This window comes from Argopecten irradians, chromosome 7 (genome assembly GCF_041381155.1).
Source record: "Argopecten irradians isolate NY chromosome 7, Ai_NY, whole genome shotgun sequence".
Taxonomy (NCBI): Eukaryota; Metazoa; Mollusca; class Bivalvia; order Pectinida; family Pectinidae; genus Argopecten; species Argopecten irradians.
In genome coordinates this window covers 21,347,701-21,371,172 of record NC_091140.1, presented here as the reverse complement: position 1 = coordinate 21,371,172, position 23,472 = coordinate 21,347,701, and the positions used below count along the sequence as shown (strand labels likewise).

The 23,472-nt window shown below is 34.3% G+C and overlaps 2 protein-coding genes across 14 annotated transcripts in view; one reads left to right on the top strand and one right to left on the bottom strand.

The window, feature by feature from the left end:
- The window catches only part of LOC138327829 (protocadherin gamma-A4-like), a 40,101-nt gene extending 37,826 nt beyond the window's left edge, over positions 1-2,275 (top strand). For all 6 annotated transcript variants that reach the window (XM_069274235.1, XM_069274234.1, XM_069274239.1 and 3 more), the window contains one exon: positions 191-2,275. In XM_069274235.1, the coding sequence (XP_069130336.1) occupies positions 191-816 (626 nt within the window). In that variant the 3' untranslated portion in view covers positions 817-2,275. The remainder of the gene's footprint in view (positions 1-190) is intronic.
- Positions 2,276-10,657: 8,382 nt separating this feature from the next.
- LOC138327825 (protocadherin-11 X-linked-like) overlaps positions 10,658-23,472 on the bottom strand; it is a 35,266-nt gene continuing 22,451 nt past the window's right edge. For 7 of the 8 annotated variants that reach the window (XM_069274229.1, XM_069274223.1, XM_069274225.1 and 4 more), the window contains exons 3-5: positions 21,649-21,840; positions 19,777-19,918; positions 10,658-12,862 (exon numbers count right to left, since the gene is read on the bottom strand). In XM_069274229.1, coding sequence (XP_069130330.1) covers positions 12,369-12,862; positions 19,777-19,918; positions 21,649-21,840 — 828 coding nt within the window. In that variant the 3' untranslated portion in view covers positions 10,658-12,368. Of the gene's footprint in view, positions 12,863-13,894; positions 13,945-19,776; positions 19,919-21,648; positions 21,841-23,472 lie in introns of all 8 variants that reach the window. The other variant, XM_069274231.1, reaches the window with a different exon arrangement.

Genomic DNA, 23,472 nt, shown 5'->3' with positions numbered 1-23,472 from the left:
CTTGAGCTTTTCACATATATCAATAAGTGTTTGATTACATATTTTTTATTTCATCCTCTCTTTATGGTCATAAATTCAATACACACTGTCCTTTTATCAAAACGTTTTGGATATTTATGTCACCCCTTTTTCTGTAGACCATTGTTAATAATTCCATTCATTAATGTTGGTTTTTTTACTGCTGTTACAGATTCCAGAATGTTTTACTCGTTGCCACGGTACCCAACAGGAAGTGGTGATACATTAAATGATACACGATTCTCTACATCCACATCAGAAGGTGTTTCAATACCAGAGAGCTGGCAACATCGACCGGTTCCTCCACGACCCACGTACAACAGAAACATTAGTCTGGACGAACATATGTTACGACAAAAAGGACAGACAATGTCTAGTTTTCGTGAGGATGCCAGATTTTCTTCCACAGACTCTGCCATAGTGCCAGTGAGTAGGAACTATCACCAGAACAATCCTGTCGCGCTTGGATTGTCGTACGATAGCCATACCTTACACAGACATTTACAGGGGCAATATCCCCGTCCTTCAAACCATTCTTCCACAAAAACGGCTCAGAAACGAACACTTTCTCCGATAAGTGCGACCCCGGAGCCGAGCGAGGGTGGCTTCTCGTCCTCATCCCACTCATCGCAACCTCACTCACCGTCTCATAAGTCATATTCTGGTGTCCACTTCTTCAAGTCCGGCTCACAGTCCAGTGGTCAGTCCCAAACAGGGGCGTCCAGTTTTCGTCAGGACTCGATACAGCTGGAGTGTGATATAGAGAATCGTCTCAACAGAGAGGACTGTATTGTATAATACTGTAATGTCTCAAATCTGTGGTCAGTCCCTAAAGTCAGTGGTTAGCCCCTCAAACCTGTGGTCAGTCCCTCAAACCTGTGGTCAGTCCCTCAAACTTGTGGTCAGTCAACCTAAGGTCATGATCTCAATGTCAAAGAAAAATGACCAAAATTGTCATATAAGGTTCTAAGAACACTTTGAAAAAGCAAACTTGTTCACAATTTTGGCCATGAGACAGACAGGTATGAACTTGGATGAGGGACAAGAAACATGACCTTTAGGGGTCATATACATGAACTTTAGAGGTCATATATGTGGACCAGTAAATGATCTCATGTTATTAATGAAATCCAAAAGTGCCAAAAACTGAAAATATAGATTTAAGTGAAAAAGTGTTTGAATGAATTGAAAATGTGTGTAGGAATGTAAGTTTCATATACCAAAATCCTAAAGAGTTTTTGGATTGAATGTTATTGAGTGAATGTGTTGATATGGTATATTTGTGATTGTTGTTACTATATTTAGGTACTAGCAGCTACTCCCTGCCAAGTTTATTTGTTGCCTATATAGATATATTGTGTTTTTTGATACTATCAAAGTTTACTTAATGACAGAAATATTGATTCTGTTATCAAACAGTAGCATTTATCATTTCTGTGTTTGAAATGAATAATTTATTCCTTCTGATGTCTGAACTAAATAAAAATGTATCATATTCATAAAAGGTCAGAAGTTTATAGAGGTAGTTTCTGTATTGTAAACAGAATTTGATTATTCATACATTTAAAATAAATCAGCAGGATTTGGGATACAAAGGTAGACATAGGTGTGATGGAGTCCAATACATTTTTACAGACAATCTAGGCTGTAATTATTTCTATACAGAAATTAAAAAATATATATACATTTGAACATATTTGGTTATAATATAGATATTTTTACAAAAAAACCAACCCAAGTAATTAACTCATTCGCACCCATGAAGACACATGTAGACTCTCCTAAATCAAAGAATAGAACAGTTCATTATGAAATTACAGGGGTGAGTGAGTTAAGGAAACTGCTTTTAGACAAACACAATAATAAAATAAAAGCTTACTTTTGTAGTTAAAATAGGAAATAGAAATACAGAGATAGATATTACACATATACTGTAAGCATACATGTTTTGTTGGTTATCTTATTTTATTGATTTTTACTCCCTAATTTTCAGCTAAAATATGATTGAGCAAATAACATTTTCTATTGTTAGAATTCTGAATGTGCAAGATTCCTTTTTGTGCTAACTTATTCAAAATCAATTTCTTGCACCAAAATAAGTATTGCTTACAGTATATATGTATGTTTAAGCTGTGTAAGTGAACATGTAAATGATTTGCTTATCTTTATATAGGTTGTGCAAAATGATGAATTTGAAATATTGCATTGTTATATTTGAAAAAAAACTCTAGAAATAAAAGAAAATAGTATAAACTTACTATGTGTTTGGTGTCCTTTTATCTGCAGTGGAACTTTGTTAACTCAAACTCTGAGAACTCGAACTCACTGTTGAATACAAAGTATATTGTTGATCCTGACTAAACTACTCATTGTACAGTGAAGCCTGCCTTGTTAGCGGCCACCTCTGTATAAAGACCACATTTTCATGTCACTAAATGGGTCAATTTCAATACAATTTGACCTGTGTATAAAGACCACCTGTCTATTAAGACCATTATTTCTGTGCCCCTTGTGTGGTCTTTATAGACAGTTTTGATTACATTGTATATGATAAGGACATTTGAATACTTACATCAAGGTTTGACTGTATTATCAATATAACAGGTCCATGAGGCCTGTAAAACTCACCTGTTCTCTAGATCATAAAGGACAGACTCAGCTGAAAGAGTATCATTTCATATGACTTTTGATTGATTACCTCCGGTAATACCTACAAAACCCCTTGAATTATGGCTATATTCATCCACATTGGTATATGCTGTCATTCACCATATGTACCATACTATTAGCTTTCAAAAATGAGCTATGAATTTCTTATTCTTCAAACAAAATATTAACGAGATATGAGTATAGACCAGAATGAAGGAGGAAGGTAAAAATGCTGACAAAAACCTGATCATATAGATGATTGTAAATACAGTGACAAGAGAAGTAAAGAATGTCTTCTACTCCCACACCATCCTATATATACAAGGTATTATGTATAGATGGTCAATTATACCGGTGGTCAAATTATACAGGTTGCCACAATCTACAGATGGTCACAATCTACAGGTGGTCACAATCTACAGGTGGTCACAATCTACAGTTGGTCACATTATACAGTTGGTCACAAATTACAGTTGGTCACAATCTACAGTTGGTCACAATATAAAGGTGGTAAATTCTACAGGTGGTTGTAAACTATATTTTATCACATCCCATAACTGATGGTAAATCTGCAGGTGTTCAAAACCAAAGGTCATAATCTAAAGAGATCACAATCTACAGATGGTCACAATCTACAGGTGGTCACATTCCACAGATGGTCACATTCTACAGGTGATCACAATCTACAGGTTGTCACATTACACAGATGGTCACAATCTGCAGGTGATCACAATCTACAGGTGATAACAATCTACAGGTGGTCACATTCCACAGATCGTCACAATCTGCAGGTGATCACAATCTACAGGTGGTCATAATACTTTAAACATATTTCATTTACCAAAAGGAAAAAAAGGATTTGGCACAAGTTATGCCAACTTATCAAGTCATCTTCTACACGGGTATATAGACAACAGATGACAGCATAAACTGGTAATATACATTAACACTAAAAAATATAACTTACAGTAACATATATATATATTTATTTATACATTTATAAAGTAAACATGTTAAAATCTTCTGCTGGATCTTATGTAAACATACACTTTACTAAAAACTTCACAATTTACTTCCAAAGATAAATGTTCATTTTCAAACAATAATAAATCAAGGGATAATGGTACATGTAAATCTACATTATTTAAAGATTCAATAAGATCTGTGTGAGTTGCTAAATATTTTTGACATTAAAAATGTAGTGATAGGCATTCTTACAATAGTAACAGCACCTAAACAAATCGAGTCTGGGGACAGGTTATGATATACAGATGGTCAAAACATACAAGTGGTTACATTATACAGGTGGTCCCAATATACAGGTAATCACATTCTACAGGTGGTCACAATATACAGGTGGTCACAATATACAGGTGGTCACATTCTACAGGTGATCATAATCTATAGATGATCACAATATACAGGTGGACGTGAACTACAGTTTATCACAATCAACAGGTGGTCACAATATACAGGTGGTCACAATCTACAGGCGATCACAAACTACAGGTGGTAACATTCTACAGGTGGTCACAATCTACAGGTGATAACAATATACAGGTGATAACAATATACCGGTGATAACAATATACAGGTGATCACAATATACAGGTGGTCACAATATACAGATGGTCACATTTTACAAATGGTCACAATATACAGGTGGTCACATTCTACATGTGGTCATAATATACAGATGGTCACATTCTACCGATGGTCACAATTCATAAATGGTCACAATCTATAGATGGTCACATTTTACAGGTGGTTACAATATACAGGTGGTCACATTCAATAGGTGGTCACAATATACAGGTACATGGCCACAGTCTAAAAATAATGATATTCTACAAAGTCATCAACAACAGGTTGTCATAATCTACAGGTTATCACACTATACAGGTGGTCACAATCCAAAATTTTGTCTCAACTTGTAGTCATATGATCAATGTCTGAAAATACAATATGTAATCACATTCTAAAATGGTCACAATATACAGGTGATCATAATATACAGGCGAACATTCACCTACAGGTCTTCAACTTCAAATAAGTTTGGTATTCCTAATGCTAGAACAAGTTATTTTAAGCGTTCATTTGTTTACACTTGTTCCAATGTACTAAATGGATTGAACAATGATATTAGAAATGCTCCCAGTGTTGCTGTTTTTAAACAAAAATATTTAAAGGATGTATTTTCACAATTTTAGTTTCATACTTTCTACCAATATTTTAGAAAGCAACCATATTTATATGTTGATATGAATGTATATGTATTTCAAATTAAGGTATTTTCTGTATTAAACTGTTGTCTGTGATAACTGTGATATATTGATGCAAGGCCATATTGTAAATTAGACTTGTCTGAATATGTAACCCTGGTTAAATAAAAGATTTTATTATTATTATTATTATTACAGGTGATCATATTCTAAGGTGGTAACATTCTACTACAGGCGGTCATAACTTAAAGAGAGTGACATTTTACTAATGGTCACAATCTACAGATGGTTACAATATATACATGTCATATTCTAGAGTTGGTCACAATTCACAGGTGGGTGTTCGCTAATATTATACAGGAAGTCACTATATACAGGGGTGCATTTTATAGACATGACACATCACCAATTATATTCAGCATATTTTATTTACCAGGAAAGAAGTTACTTTGGATTTCTCCTTCTTTTTATATAGTCAAGACTATTTAAGGAAAAAATAGGATATTTGTTTGTGTTCACATATTACTAAAATTGATGACTTAAGATGAGAGGGAAAAACAATCCAGCAGATTAGCAAAGTCATGACTTTCAGTTATAGTAGTATAAGTTTTTTGACATTGATTGTTAAGTTTTTTATGAGACTACTCTACTCACGTTAAGTTTTTTATGAGACTACTCTACTCACTAATTACAAGAGTTACCTCTCTTTGACTCCTGCCAATATATTTGCCAGTGCATAGGGATGGATAAAGGGAGGTAATTCAAAATAAAACGTTTGACTAAATCAATATGCTTCACCCTATTTCTCTATTAGTCCTAAAGTCTTGTTTTATTGACATCAAATACTAATAGAGCTGTGTTTTTGTATATATATGTGTAAATTATTTTACATACAGTATTTCTCTGGTATTTTGTCAAGCATGATTTGCATCAAAGATAATGTGTCTGAACTTTCTAAAAAAATATATAATAAAACAAACAAAATCCTCCAAAACTAATACTTTTTTTTTGCGCCATTTAAAGGGAATTTTGCACATACATATATATTGGAAATAGTCCATTTCTAATGGAAATAAGATAAGATGGTTTTACTGTGATATGACAAAAATGTTCATGGTGATGAAATGTGTATGAAGTGTTCAAACTCCCTCATTATCCACTACATACTGTATTACACATTGTGGTCGGACGTCTTGTATGCTGAACCCTGGCCCTTGCTCGTAGAGTAATGCAACTTTTGTCCATAAATACTCAAACCGTTCTTACAGAAGTGTGTTTACCTTATCAGGTGCACGCTCCTGTCTAAAAACCAATTTCATCAATTCCTCAGTGGTTATATGTATTGCATTTGTTTGAACTTTTGTGACTTTGGCTCGGGTGTGGGTACATACATGTATTGTACATGCTTATTTGTATTGTTATACCATTTGGAATTTCAACGGTATCAATTAAAATACTTAATAATTACATGGAATTTGTCAATATTTTAGAAGTTCATAAAGAATGTAGAACAATATATTTATACCATATTTTGCCTCTTGGTTATATAACAGAATTAGCCTCACTTAATTGTACCTTTAAAACAATACATGGCCTTAATAATATTTCTAAATCTAAAGTTGAAAAAAGTGATTTTCAGCGCAAGAGCTGAAAAGTCATATCTGCTTCTAAAAGCTGGCAGTCCTAATTTCCTGTGTAAGGGATCCATTTCCAGAATTTAAAAAAAAAATCTGAAAATTTCCTCAGTAGACATCTATAGTTTTCTTAAAGACAAGTGTCTTTACCATTGATAAACTTTAACTAGATTTCTCTCAGCAGTTTTGTTACTCTGCCAAAATTTAGGTCCATTCCAATCAGCAGATATTCATTAATTATTCAGGCCAGACATTGTGATTGGCAGTTGACCAGTGGAGAGGGTTGACTGACCATTCAGGATGGACATGTCTGAAATGTAGCGGTCAGTAAGGCCAGAGTGTCAATTCCTGGTTATGGTCAGTTGGAAGGAAATTAACAAAGAAATTAGTTTCTGTGCGAGTAAAGCCAGAAAGTCTGAAATGTGCAGACCAGCCAACTGGACAATTGTTTCTCTCATCACAATCCTCCGGGAACTGACATCAGGACAGCTGATCACGGGTTAAATGTTGGCTGGACTTATAATGAATTTAAAGTGATAAAACAGACATTCATTTAAACCTGGGCTACAGAAATTTCAGAAGAATTTTTTGGTATCTCAGATTTGCTAGGACCTCAAAAAGAAGTTCTTTCCCGATATTAGGTACATTGATATTCTTTAATGCTATATACAGTAACACATGATAAGTTTTCTGATCTGTTGAGCAGGATTCTGTCTTAATTCCAGTTGTGTTTTGTCAGCTTTCCCATCAGTTATGTACACAAAGCTGTGTATAGCTACACCCAATATCTCTGTATCATCAGTAAATCAGCTTAGAAAAGTCAAATCTTGGTTTCATGTGAATTTTTTCTTTGACATAGACCGAGCATGGAATATGTCAATTAATATTTTAATGCCCCGTCCATTTTGACAGAACTGTTTCTAATTGGCTAGGTAAAAAATGAGCACCCGTCCACTTGTAGGTAAGTAGTGTAACGTCCACCCATGTCATGTCCATTTCATACGTAAGTATGTGTCTTCACCTGTTGTCCCTCGTAAATTTCAGATTCCTACACTAAAATAAACCCTAATTATACCGATTTCTGACATCTTAGTTCTCGTCTCAGTCAGCAACTTGCTGTGAGTTTTTGTTTGCCATTAGATAATTAGACTCCTGCAGAGTTTGTTGTGCTCAATCATTTTATTTCACCATCAAATTGAAGATCATTTTTCATTTGTTTCCCTTATTAGATTAAGGTGTATTTGAATTATAATAAATTTGAAATCGATTTAAAGGATTTACCTCTATTTCCCCTATTGGGCCCCGCCCCTCCTGCCCCTGGGTGATCAGAGCCAAAATTTATACAAGTACTGTTCCCCTTCCCCAAAGGTGTTTGTGTCTGATTTTGGTTACATTCCATGCCAAACTCTAGGACAAGTAGCGATTTAAAGGATTTACCTCTATTTCCCCTATTGGGCCCCGCCCCTCCTGCCCCCGGGGGATCAGAGCCAAAATTTATACAAGTTCTGTTCTCCTTCCCCCAAGGATGTTTGTGGCCAAATTTGGTTACATTTCATTCAGAACTCTATGACAAGTAGCGATTTAAAGGATTTACCTCTATTTCCCCTATTGGGCCCCGCCCCTCCTGCCCCCGGGGGGCCAGAGCCAAAATTTATACAAGTTCTGTTCCCCCTCCCCCAAGGATGTTTGTGGCCAAATTTGGTTCCAATCCATGCAGAACTCTATGGACTAGTAGCGATTTAAAGGATTTACCTCTATTTCCCTATTGGGCCCCGCCCCTCCTGCCCCTGGGGGATCAGAGCCAAATTTATACAAGTTCTGTTCCCCTTCCCCAAGGATGTTTGTGGCTGATTTTGGTTACAATCCATGCCAAACTCTAGGACAAGTAGCGATTTAAAGGATTTACCTCTATTTCCCCTATTGGACCCCGCCTCCTGCCCCTGGGGGGTCAGAGCCAAAATTTATACAAGTTCTGTTCCCCCTCCCCAAAGGATGTTTGTGGCCAAATTTGGTTCCAATCCATGCAGAACTCTATGACTAGTAGCGATTTAAAGGATTTACCTCTATTTCCCCTATTGGGCCCCGCCCCTCCTGCCCCTGGGGGATCAGAGCCAAAATTTATACAAGTTCTGTTCCCTTCCCCCAAGGATGTATGTGGCTGATTTTGGTTACAATCCATGCCAAACTCTAGGACAAGTAGCGATTTAAAGGATTTACCTTTATTTCCCCTATTGGGCCCCGTCCCTCCTGCCCCTGGGGGGTCAGAGCCAAAATTTATACAAGTTCTGTTCCCCCTCCCCCAAGGATGTTTGTGGCCAAATTTGGTTACAATCCATGCAGAACTCTAGGACAAGTAGCGATTTATAGGAAATGTTGACGGACGGACGGACGGACGGACGGACGACGGACGACGGACGACGGACGACGGACGCCGCGCCATGACATAAGCTCACCGGCCCTTCGGCCAGGTGAGCTAAAAATCAAATCTTGGTTTCATGTGAATTTTTTCTTTGACATAGATCGAGCATGGAGTATGTCAATTAATATTCTAATGCCCCGTCCATTTTGACAGAACTGTTTCTAATTGGCTAGGTAAAAAATGAGCACCCGTCCACTTGTAGGTAAGTAGTGTAACGTCCACCCATGTCATGTCCATTTCATACGTAAGTATGTGTCTTCACCTGTTGTCCCTCGTAAATTTCAGATTCCTACACTAAAATAAACCCTAATTATACCGATTTCTGACATCTTAGTTCTCGTCTCAGTCAGCAACTTGCTGTGAGTTTTTGTTTGCCATTAGATAATTAGACTCCTGCAGAGTTTGTTGTGCTCAATCATTTTATTTCACCGTCAAATTGAAGATCATTTTTCATTTGTTTCCCTTATTAGATTAAGGTGTATTTGAATTATAATAAATTTGAAATTTCTTTGGAATATAGCCCACTGTTAGGCTGTTTATCTTACCTCAGGTTTTTAATTTTGCCTTTTTGAATGTCATAAACCATTTCGTTGATATGAATCTTGTCTGCTAAAGTCATTGATCTTGTATGTTCTACAAAATGAAATGTCTTGAAGAGTCATACAAGTAAGCTTTTGTGAACATCCCTCTCAGCTTCAATCAACTGACACTTCTGTTCCTTCATTAGATTGATCTTAACACAAGATGTTTGAGAAAAAATATATGCCAAATTGACATTATTTTTCTCTACCAAACAATGATAAAAGCATATATTCATCCATCATGCAAGTATTTAAAGATTCATAGTGTGATCAAATGAAAAACCTTTCGGTATTGCTGGTTTCAATTTTATCTAAATTTATACTTTATCCATATTTAGCTTCAGACCAAATCACTTAATCCCCTGGTATGGACATTGCCAGATACATTTCACTGATGTTTGATGATGAATAAATTGTATAGAAACAACTTCGTTCGGTATCGTTTCATGATCAATATTGTAAAGTTGAATCTTGCTTTATTCTCTCTATTTAAAAAAAACCCAGATGCTTTTATTGAAGAGTGAATACCAGTCACTGTTCACGTGTGTGTGACATATCCGTATGCATATTGGGTCAACAGCTTAAAACTATTAAATGATATTGTTTACACTGGGTCCACATGTAAAATACATGCAGTCAGAAACAGCAATATCATAAATGCAAACTAGGGGGAGATCATTCTATTATTCCTCCTATATACAGACTGGTGATCATTGGTGGGCAATTACACAAACATGTATTTAAGGATTTCCTTATCTTCCCGAGATAGTAACAGCTTTGGATGTCATTGTAAATAAAGATACTTCATTGATTTTGATTTTGCTTCTATATTGGATTACACTAAAATATGTATATAGTATTTACATTAACAAGATCTAAAGTAACAACGAGGACATTGATCTTCTGTGTTTGGTATCATTAGTTTAACATCCCTTTAATAGTTGAGATCATTTAGAAAGTGCCAGGTTTAGAAGGTGGAGGAAAGTTGTGGAGTACACGGCGAAAAAACAACAGCCAACCAGCGGTCAGTACATGGCAACTGCCTCACATGGGATTCCAACTCATGAAATAAAGGTGGAGAGCTTGTGGTAATCAAGTAGGACATATGACAGAAATATAACGATAAGTCCAATATTTTATATTTAGATTTATTTTCATCTTTTGGTTCATTGTTAAAATGTCAGCAATTGACACATTTTTAATATCTTATATACAAATTATTCAACAAAATACAATACATTAATATAGACGTGATAAAGTGTATAAAAACAACAATGTGTATTTAATAATACATCTTAATGTGTCGTATAAATCAACCACACTAAGCGCATAACAGACAGTCGCTCAATGGCGAGCAACCGGTCATTCGTTGCCTCTCTAATTTACAGAAACATGCATTTGTACACATTCAGGACAAATTTTGATTATTTTCCCAAAATTGGGCAACTAAATGTTTCACACTAAAGCCGAGCAATTGTTGCTGATAATTAAAAATATTGTGGTAAGATTCGAGAATATAACAAAATTTGTCTTCATCAGTACATAATCTCAGATAAGTAATTAAAACAGAAACATTAGTCTAAAACTAAAAACATGATGATGAACAAGATCGGACAGACAAACAAACACATAGACACATACTAGTTTATACAGGTGAATTGCTTTTTAAGCCCTGAGGAATACAAATTGGCACCAACCGTTCTCGCACCCATGTGTATGTAGCACAACCAAATCTTTTTGAAAAAAATATTTTTATGTTCTCTTTGATAGTCTCAAAATATAAAGGACAGAGTTGCAATTTATAGTTATCAGGAACCTTTTGAACTATCATTCATTATTCGATCTGAATATAAGATTTCTAAACTCAAATATTGAAAACTTCATACCCAGATATAGTAAGCCAGTGCCTAAATTGTGGACTTTTTGGACATTTTCCATAGTGAATTATAACATGGTTTTCAGATTTTCTATTTTTATCCAATCACTTAATCATCATATTTGTTACTTTTCATTGCTTTTTTGTATTTTGCTTTCTTGGTTTAATTTAAATTGATGAAAAAGATCATTAAGAAATCTACACCATATTCAATTATTTTCTCCTCAAATGAGTCGGGTGAGAAAACGGTTGATTAAGTGTGGTTATCGTGACTAGATAGGGAGTTAGGGATGGGGATATAGCACGCAATCTTCATAGGTTCCATGGGACTACAAAACATGTCCCAGCACTAGGACAAAGGGAGGTAAGCCAAAGGGGGGACAACTGCTTCCTCACAAATATGACAATATGTCTGTAAAACAAAAGTCTAACAGCTTCTCCGCGGCCGAAGGAAGTTTTATTTTACAGACACTTGTTCAATGATAGCACTTTTAACATGGGAGCCTAGATTGTAAGTAAATAGGTTATAATTACTGTGTTAGTTATACATTCAACACGAAAGGGAATTAACGCAGCAAAATCGTCACATTTACTGAAGTCATTTTCTTACAGTTTTATATTAGTTCTGATGCATAGAAGAAAAAAATTGCTTTTTGGAATCATCCGATCACATTCTTTCATACAGCACCGAACATGTTAGGAATAAGCTGTGTCCCCAGTTCCTCTGACCCTAATGCCAGAGTTTGACATCCTGAAACAGTAAGAATCAGTCAGTGTCAAAGTCTGGCACCAGGGTATGGGGGAAATTGGAATCATCACCTTTCATAATGAATTTCAAAGCTGTTGTCAAAGATTTTCAAAATCTTACACAAATCATGTAGTGTTTTGAGACAGGGAGGTTACATTATTAGGTAAGGGGCAATATTTTGGCACTTAAGAAAACTTTTCTCTAAAATCATTACACCAAAATCACACAATGACGTCATTGAAGAAGAGATTGTCAATCTCATTTCGAAGTTCATCAGGGTTGATGGTATAACTCCCTGATGTTGTCGTACTATCACCATCGTCATCACGTGTCGCAACACTTTCACTTATCGTGTCATCGATGTCCGCTAACGAATATTTCAGACCAAACATGCTTCCTTCGTTAAGAGTGTCTAACTGCGACCTACTACTGTGATCAAGGAATCTACTGCCACCGTATTGCGAAAAAGAAGACAAGTTTTTGTGGGGACTTGCACCCCGTAGTTTTGATGGGTGTTTACAACTGTCTACTGTTGTGTTGGCATTTACACTGTCATCACTGAAACTGATGTTCCTATGGTAACTGTCACCAGGGGGCGCTGCCTTGCCAGGAATATCTTGATAATTGGAATGTAATGCATTCGAATGTCTAGACGAGTTTTGGCGGGAAAAGTCGGAGCTCTTGAGATCACTTTGGATATTTTGGCGTGGCTCTTCTGTAAAAACATAAGAAAGCATACATGAATATCATGAAATAGTAATTCTGATACAGAATATGTTTCAACTTATAATATAAGAATCTATTAAGAATGATTTTTGATAAAAATGTTGACAAACTACATGGTATCACATAATAATATTATATGATTTTATTCCTTTTATTCATGTTTTTTCAATCTTATTTCAATAAAGTATGTAATTATGTGAATGCAAATATCAAAGGTATAATTTTCCCCAACATTTTCCGTAGACGTACAGCTTATGTAACAGTAAACACAGGATAATACTAAGGATTGACATTCAAGACGGCTATTAGTCAATATTGATTAGCAAACATCGAAAGCTTCCAGCTTCATGGCTGATTTGTAATACAGACATGCACAAATAAACATGCTCCTGAAGAGAAGTTTTACACCTGTGACACACCTGTTGACGAGGCTCAGGTGTGTTTATATAATTATATCTATGGTGCGAGGGTATATGGACATACAACAGCAAAGTGAGCTTTTCTTAAACTTAATAACAAATACAGCTAAAACAGACCAAAAAGGACAACTAGGTCTTAGGAACAGTATAAAGCCCTGATTTCTGGGAGTTAAAGTCTATTGTAAAAAAAGTCTTGCCTTTCCAGGGCCAAATATCACACAAGCATGGGTCAAAGATTTTAATTTTAGAAATCATTTTCGTACAAAATTGTCTACTAGAATGTGCATCAAAATTTGACAACAAAATAGGAATAAGCATGTAATGTTGAATAAAATGTACACATTCCCACTATAACACGATGTCTAAATGTTAAATGTGCTACTACTCAGGGGCGAGGTATGCTGGTAATGTTTAAGGAATGGAAAAACAGTCATCGCATTTCAACTATGTCTGTCAAACATTCACATGACCTATAGTACAGAGTGTTTAGTCTATGTGATTCACATGTTTAGGTCGCAAACAATTTCATCAATATTAATTGTCATATTAACGAGGTTGCACTCCATGCAGGGGAGAAGGGGATCGTGGCATGCCCCACTTACCGAGCTAAAAAATCCACAAAAATTTTATACATAGCACTGGTACAGTACCACTGGGGAGAAAACAAAGGATTTGGTTGTAAATTTTTTAAACATAAATATTCAAATTACAACTCGGATATCGGTATATTAGATTACTATGTTCTGTTGAATTTTTTTCGACACTGCATAACTTTATCAACATTATCTTAACACCATGACAAACACTGAAGATTTTGTTGGAATTTGTTTGTATATTGTGGGATTTGGTTGATAGAGTGAGGATGACCTATTCCCATCGATATACCCCCAATAAGACCGTTTCCGTGGAGATTACAGACCCATTTTTGTACAGGTATGTGTTGAAAGGTTGACAAAATAGCTGAGAGAGTAACAAGTTACCCAGTTATAGACTAGGAGGATAAGACAGCATTATAAGTCTCCCTGTTAAGTAAGCATCGGAGATTTAACATCACAGAGAGCTAATCTATCAGCCTTATAGAGAATTCCTGACGACCTTGGGACTATACAGGGACCTGTCACCCTCCCTGGAATATCAGCCTCAATATCCTACAGGTGCATCTCGGCCAGGCGCTCCCCTGATGGGTAGTTCAATGGCACGATCATTAGCTGATGATTGGACATAGTATTAGACTCCTAATATCGGTGACAAGATAGTGAGGGAGTATTTGAACATCTATCAGTGGTGCCGACGACTAGATAACTCGGGTGTAAAACCAACACCATCAGTACTTTATCACTGTTCATCCTCTGGCTGTGATGTCAGTATACAACACAGCAGGATCAGAACTTAGGTGACAAACTCTCTTGTTGAGTTTAGTGGAGGTAGTTAAAGGTATTCCTATATCCCACAGAGCATTAAACGACTTCTTCTCTATCTATCACAAAGGAACAAAGTTATCCAGCTTACAGGAATCAAATCTACTCCCAAATACCCCATCCTCTCACAAAATCTGTGATGAGGCAAAACGATTATCACCATTTATCGACCAACGCTAAATACATTTTTCAGAAAACATGTACTGTTTAGTTTTCTCTCGTTATCATTTTAAGAGTTTACAATTGTGTTTCCCATTAAGAACAATATTCTCATGTGACCATAACAATTAAAGGAGCTGTGTCATGTGATTGCATGTTGAAGTCAAGTCATGTGACCAATGATGTAGTTGTGTCATGTGACTATGGATATTTTTTCTCATAACTGATGAAGGATACATGTGACCATATGTTACAGCTTCTCATAACTGATGAAGGATACATGTGACCATATGTTACAGCTGTGATTGAAGTCTGGTATCCAGAAGATTTATTTTATTTCATATTTTCAGAAAAATTCAAAAGCATACAGAAAGGATTTTGTCGAATGATGCTATAAAGATAGCAATCAGTTTTGACATGTTTTTGTACAGGTGAATATTACAGGTGAGTAATTACATGTAGGTCGTTAGTCCCTAGTGTAATCCACCAGCTGCTACAGGTACTAAATAAATATCAACTTCTGTGAAACAATCATTCCTCCCCGATGGTACTCTTTTGATGAAAATATTGATTCCGAATATTGATACATTATTTTTAAGTGGTTTGCATAATAACTGGTGATTTGTGAGGTTCGTGAGTTTAATTCTTAAACGAGCTATTTACTTTACCCCATATATAAACCCATTAAATCTAAGGCTACCTGGAGTTTATCACCAACAGTGGACCATGACTAAGAGGTACTAAATCTGTAATGTAGGGGAATGTAGAGTGTAACAAAGAAACGATGACCATGAAAATGATGATGACGATATGGATGAAGATGACGATGATGATTAATGAGAATGGATTGTGACGAAAAATATGACAAAGATATGTGAAATCATCTTAAGTTTAACATTAAGAATATTTCTTCAAAAGGTTGAGTGGTCAGAAGACTGCGATGAGAAGATGAGATGCTGAGATTACAGTGATAAGATGGTGATAATCTTTCCTAGTGAAGATGAAGAAATGATCACTAGAGTGATGAAATAGTGATGAAATAGTGAAATAGTGATGAAATAGTGAAATAGTGATGAAATAGTGAAATAGTGATGAAATAGTGATAAGATTGTGAAGATGTTAAGATGATGAAATGGTGATAAGATTGTGAAGATGTTAAGATGATGAAATGGTGATAAGATTGTGAAGATGTTAAGATGATGAAATAGTGATAAGATTGTGAAGATGTTAAGATGATGAAATAGTGATAAGATTGTGAAGATGTTAAGATGATGAAATGGTGATAAGATTGTGAAGATGTTAAGATGATGAAATAGTGATAAGATTGTGAAGATGTTAAGATGATGAAATAGTGATAAGATTGTGAAGATGTTAAGATGATGAAATGGTGATAAGATTGTGAAGATGTTAAGATGATGAAATAGTGATAAGATTGTGAAGATGTTAAGATGATGAAATGGTGATAAGATTGTGAAGATGTTAAGATGATGAAATGGTGATAAGATTGTGAAGATGTTAAGATGATGAAATGGTGATAAGATTGTGAAGATGTTAAGATGATGAAATGGTGATAAGATTGTGAAGATGTTAAGATGATGAAATAGTGATAATATTGTGAAGATGTTAAGATGATGAAATAGTGATAAGATTGTGAAGATGTTAAGATGATGAAATGGTGATAAGATTGTGAAGATGTTAAGATGATGAAATAGTGATAAGATTGTGAAGATGTTAAGATGATGAAATAGTGATAAGATTGTGAAGATGTTAAGATGATGAAATAGTGATAAGATTGTGAAGATGTTAAGATGATGAAATAGTGATAAGATTGTGAAGATGTTAAGATGATGAAATGGTGATAAGATTGTGAAGATGTTAAGATGATGAAATGGTGATAAGATTGTGAAGATGTTAAGATGATGAAATAGTGATAAGATTGTGAAGATGTTAAGATGATGAAATAGTGATAAGATTGTGAAGATGTTAAGTGTATGTGATGTTAAGATGATGAATGATGAATTAGATAAATGTGAAATGGTGATAAGATTGTGAAGATGTTAAGATGATGAAATGTGATAAGATTGTGAAGATGTTAAGATGATGAAATGGTGATAAGATGTTAAGATGATGAAATGTGATAAGATTGTGAAGATGTTAAGATGATGAAATGGTGATAAGATTGTGAAGATGTTAAGAATGATGAAATAGTGATAAAGATTGTGAAGATGTTAAGATGATGATAATGGTGATGATGTGAAGATGTTAAGATGATGAAATGTGATAAGATTGTGAAGATGTTAAGATGATGAAATGGTGATAAGATTGTGAAGATGTTAAGATGATGAATGATGATGAAGATGTGATAAGATATTGTGAAGATGTTAAGATGATGAAATAGTGATAAGATTGTGAAGATGTTAAGATGATGAAATAGTGATAAGATTGTGAAGATGTTAAGATGATGAAATAGTGATAAGATTGTGAAGATGTTAAGATGATGAAATAGTGATAAGATTGTGAAGATGTTAAGATGATGAAATAGTGATAAGATTGTGAAGATGTTAAGATGATGAAATAGTGATAAGATTGTGATGTAGAGTATAATGAAATGTATAGATTGTGAAGATGTTAAGATGATGAAATAGTGATAAGATTGTGAAGATGTTAAGATGATGAAATAGTGATAAGATTGTGAAGATGTTAAGATGATGAAATAGTGATAAGATTGTGAGATGTTAAGATGATGAAATAGTGATAAGATTGTGAGATGTTAAGATGATGAAATAGTGATAAGATTGTGAAGATGTTAAGATGATGAAATAGTGATAGATTGTGAAGATGTTAAGATGATGAAATAGTGATAGATTGTGAGATGTTAAGATGATGAAATAGTGATAAGATTGTGAAGATGTTAAGATGATGAAATAGTGATAGATTGTGAAGATGTTAAGATGATGAAATAGTGATAAGATTGTGAAGATGTTAAGATGATGAAATAGTGATAAGATTGTGAAGATGTTAAGATGATGAAATAGTGATAAGATTGTGAAGATGTTAAGATGATGAAATAGTGATAAGATTGTGAAGATTTAAGATGATGAAATGTGATAGATTGTGAAGATGTAGATGATGAAATAGTGATAAGATTGTGAAGATGTTAAGATGATGAAATAGTGATAAGATTGTGAAGATGTTAAGATGATGAAATGGTGATAAGATTGTGAAGATGTTAAGATGATGAAATAGTGATAAGATTGTGAAGATGTTAAGATGATGAAATAGTGATAAGATTGTGAAGATGTTAAGATGATGAAATGTGATAAGATTGTGAAGATGTTAAGATGATAAATGTGATGATTGTGAAGATGTTAAAGATGAAATGTGATAAGATTGTGAAGATGTTAAGATGATGAAATGGTGATAAGATTGTGAAGATGTTAAGATGATGAAATAGTGATAAGATTGTGAAGATGTTAAGATGATGAAATGGTGATAAGATTGTGAAGATGTTAAGATGATGAAATGGTGATAAGATTGTGAAGATGTTAAGATGATGAAATGGTGATAAGATTGTGAGGATGTTAAGATGATGAAATAGTGATAAGATTGTGAAGATGTTAAGATGATGAAATGTATAAGATTGTGAAGATGTTAAGATGATGAAATGGTGATAAGATTGTGAAGATGTTAAGATGATGAATAGTGATAAATGTATGAAATGATGAAATAGTGATGAGATTGTGAAGATGTTAAGATGATGAAATAGTGATAGATTGTGAAGATGTTAAGATGAAATGTGATAAGATTGTGAAGATGTTAAGATGATGAAATTGAGTGATTAAGATGATGAAATTGATAGATTGTGAAGATGTTAAGATGATGAAATAGTGATAAGATTGTGAAGATGTTAAGATGATGAAATAGTGATAAGATTGTGAAGATGTTAAGATGATGAAATAGTGTGATAAGATTGTGAGATGTTAAGATGATGAAATAGTGATGAAGATGATGTGAAGATGTGAATTAAGATGATGAAATAGTGATAAGATTGTGAAGATGTTAAGATGATGAAATAGTGATAAGATTGGAAGATGTTAAGATGATGAAATGTGATAGATTGTGAGATGTTAAGATGATGAAATAGTGATAAGATTGTGAAGATGTTAAGATGATGAAATGTGATAAGATTGTGAAGATGTTAAGATGATGAAATGATAGTTGTGAAGATGTTAAGATGATGAAATGGTAGATTGAAGATTTAAGATGATGAAGATGATATGTGATAAGATTGTGAAGATGTTAAGATGATGAAATAGTGATAAGATTGTGAAGATGTTAAGATGATGAAATGTGATAAGATGTGAAGTGTTAAGATGATGAAATAGTGATAAGATTGTGAAGATGTTAAGATGATGAAATAGTGATAAGATTGTGAAGATGTAAGATGATGAAATAGTGATAAGATTGTGAAGATGTTAAGATGATGAAATAGTGATAAGATTGTGAAGATGTTAAGATGATGAAATAGTGATAAGATTGTGAAGATGTTAAGATGATGAAATAGTGATAAGATTGTGAAGATGTTAAGATGATGAAATAGTGATAAGATTGTGAAGATGTTAAGATGATGAAATAGTGATAAGATTGTGAAGATGTTAAGATGATGAAATGGTGATGATGAGCTTTTTCTGGGTGAAAGTGAATGAAGGTAATGAGAAAGTTGATCCTTGAAGTGAGTGCATGTGATGATCATGAGACGGCGGGATCAAAATGATAAAATCACAAATGAAGATGAGATGGCAGATGAGTTTTATGTTGGTGAAAGTAATGAAATGAAGATAAATGCCTTGTGATGATGAAGTGATGGGATGAAGATGATGTAAGGCGCTATGACTGCCCGTGCTTACCATTATCAGAGAAGGCGTGACCCCGGTTACTATGGACATCTTCCTCACTACCGCCCCGACCACTATCACTGGTGGCCGACTCTGCAGACATCTCACTCCCCGCGTCCTCACCTTTCTTCAGCATGTCACGGATATGGTTAGCCTGAAACAATATATCATATTATTTATCTGCAGAAATGTGAAAAAAAAAATAAACAAGAAACATTCTCTTGAAAGTAAAAATAACATCACAATCCTGATAGTTTCAGCCAGATTTCGGATCAGAATGTTTTTTATCCTTTTTCCTTCAAGTCTTCGCTTTTTAAAATAAATAATGAATTTTCGTCTTTTCCTATTTTAGTCATTTTAATTTACAAAGAAATATTTAATCCTAATACATTCTTCCTGAATTCTGTATTCTTACACAATGTACATGTTTAGAGAAAAAATTGGAATTTTTTCATAATGCTTTTCAACAATTTTTTGTGGAAAATTTTACATTATATACAAACATCAATTCTGGTTGATTAATATGGTATTTCACTTTGCTGGAATCTTGAGTTTAAACAGACTATAATGTCATTTGCACAATAAATAATAAAAGTCATCAAGCCTCTTAAGATTCAAAGTCCTTGACCGCTGACACTTGACCATTGGCCTTAGACATATGCCATGTCCAGAAGGCTAGCTGTGGGTCTACAGCAACAAATGGAAACGGAGCTAAGTTATCTTAAACAAATTTTAAAAATAAATCTCCAAATTGGCCCTCTTAATTTACAAATTAGGCTCATGATAGTCATGTTTGACCTCTTCATGTGCCTCATCAATTCAAAATTCATATTTCTATCAATGGCCTAATGCTGTCCGAGGCACTTCAAACAAATTTCTGCCCATTTAAATTTCACGCTTGTTGCTTGAATTAGTGGCGTCTAGTCGTGTTACTTTTACAAGTTCGTTCTTCCGTAAGAATTAAGCACTGCTGGCTATTTCGACCCCCGCTGTCCCCTTCATTGACCCGCCACATTTCTACCTCCTCTCTGAGAAAACATACTTTTCTCCTGTCTTCAAATACAAATCGGTGAAATTTAGGGTTGGGGTAATGTGATTGTATGTAGTCAAAGAACTAAATGGGGGATGTTCCCTCAGATTGAGAAATGAAAAAATTGTTTAAATAAGCAGGACCAGAACCCCAGCCCTCTGAGACTGGAAGTGTTTGAGCGTGTATATCAAACGATGCTAATTTGGATCGGACATCATCCTATCAAAGAATGAACAAACTATGATTATAGACTTAAATTCCGCTCGTATTGTAACATTTTGCGATGATTCGAAGAAAAAACAGCCCCCAGTCACAATTCCTTTAATGAAAAGGGATTTAGCACACAAACTGTGTTTGTTGACTACCTGAGTCCACACACAGAAAGGAAATGGAACTTATTCCTAAAGAACTTTAATATTTCCTTCTTATTGACGATTTTAACTACAATTAAAGTTATTGTTTGCTATTTTTGATATTGACACACGAATGCTAGGTGTTACTGCTGGGGGCGTGTCCATATACAGTGGTGTCCATTTATATACAATACTAGCATACAGACGCACCACCTATTTATCCTACTGAGTACTCAATATTGGTTCATCCAATAACAGAAAAATAAAAATTAATCAAAGGGTATTGTATCATTTATGAAAATTACCAATAAATACATTTTTTCAACAAAAGAGAAGAAAAAGAAAAGAAAACTAACCTAACTAACATATATCATATCCATGTTTTTTAATCACTGCTTCAACGATTGGATTATGTTTCTTAAACTTTCAAAGAAATTCGAATTTGACTAATTTGAAAAATATATCTTGATATTTTTTAACCCTCTAATTAACATTTCTTACCTCTTCTTGTTTCAGCTGCTGTAGCCATATTGTTTCTGGACTAGGTGGATGTAGGTGATTCGGACTATAGTAACGACTGATATCATATTTTTTATCATAACTGTCATTACTAAGGTCATATTTTTTATCATAACTATCATCCGACGCCTGAAGATTACTAGTAGTCAGAAGCGAACTGGAAGCTTGAGGTTTCTGGAAAAGAAAATAGCACAAATATAAGATCTATTCAGCAAAAGATGTTATACTAAAACTTTTAAAAATATAATTACTAACACTATAAAATCTGTTTTAATACTGCAAAGACAGGAGAGTTTGAAAGCTTGGAAATCAAAACGTTTCTTTTTTCAACATAAAAAAAAAGATAAAAAAAAGAAAGAAGATTTATTTGATCCCTCGAGGTAAAACCTACAATATAATTGATACATACTGTAAGTAGAACCTTTTAATGAGAGCCATCTGTCCACTCGAATTGCCAAGAAGACATGATAAACCGCACTAGGTTGGTTTAATATATATATATATATTTATGGATGTATATCTTTTTTTTGGGGAAATTAACTTTTGTTTTAATTCAAAGCATATGATTAATGAAATAAAAGTAAATAGTTGATAACTTTTAAATATTTACATGGTATATAAAGTCACATAAATATGTTGTCTGTATACTTATGATTACACATTATTTCACTTCAGAAAAATATTTGGTGTAAAGAATGTTTAAACTATAACTAGTATGGTATAAAATCCTGACTTTTACTGTGGGAAAAAGATACAAATGTACATTTAGTGAAACTTTTTTTTCCAGTCATTTAAACACAATTTCCATGAATATTTAAGTGTTACAGAAATAGTGTGACGTCTGCTCGACAGCAGTTTGAATATGGCCGCTTCAGACATGGATACCCCGGCCTGTATTTACAGGTATAATCACTCGGCCAAACGGAGGCCTGCCTGATAAAATATTTACGATGCCCTACAATAATTGGATAATCTATGTAGATTTATGGTGGACAAGTTCATCAATAATGAACACGATTCTACGTGGGTCCCAGTAACTTTGGGTCATAGAAGTTTATTCCTGACCATGTTGGACCAGACAAAACACCACAAGTCCAGCAAATACCAGTAAAACAACCAATATTTCCTTCCTGTACTTATCACACATCACTGTGCTATCATTTGTTTCTATTTCTAGAGCTCGTTGTATTGTACTTTTATTTAAAAATTTCACATGACTTTACGAATGCCGTAATAAACAAATAATTGAACATGGATAAAAAAGGGTACCAATCACTACAGACAATTTGAGAACAATTGTTTCACTACTTATCCTCGCCTAAAGTTTTGTGTAGAAAAATTATCTGAGGAAGAATTATTTCTAATGTCTTTTTTTGCTTTGTTTTTTTTTTTTTAAATCAAATATTATGATTTTACTACTCATTCTGATGCTGCATTGGCCTCTAGAATACTGAAATAATCACTTTGTCTATAGGCAATATATTTGTTCCTAAGTTTAAAACAGGGAGAAATAATCTACTTTTAGGACTCTGTTGAGAAAATCTTATCAACTACTATAAAACTTCCATATTCCATAGCAACCCAATTTTGTAAATTAGTTTGGAAAGAGAAATTGAACTAACTTCCTTAATTTGACATATACAACTTGGGCCAAAGAATGTTTCCTTTGGATGGCGCTACAGTAACAGTCAATTTGGGTATTTCAACTGATGTAGATGAAGTTATAGATCGACAGACACCAACTATACAATATGCTAGAAACATTACAAACTTCTTTGGACGCCTTCCAACCAGTAGGCCTGGTAT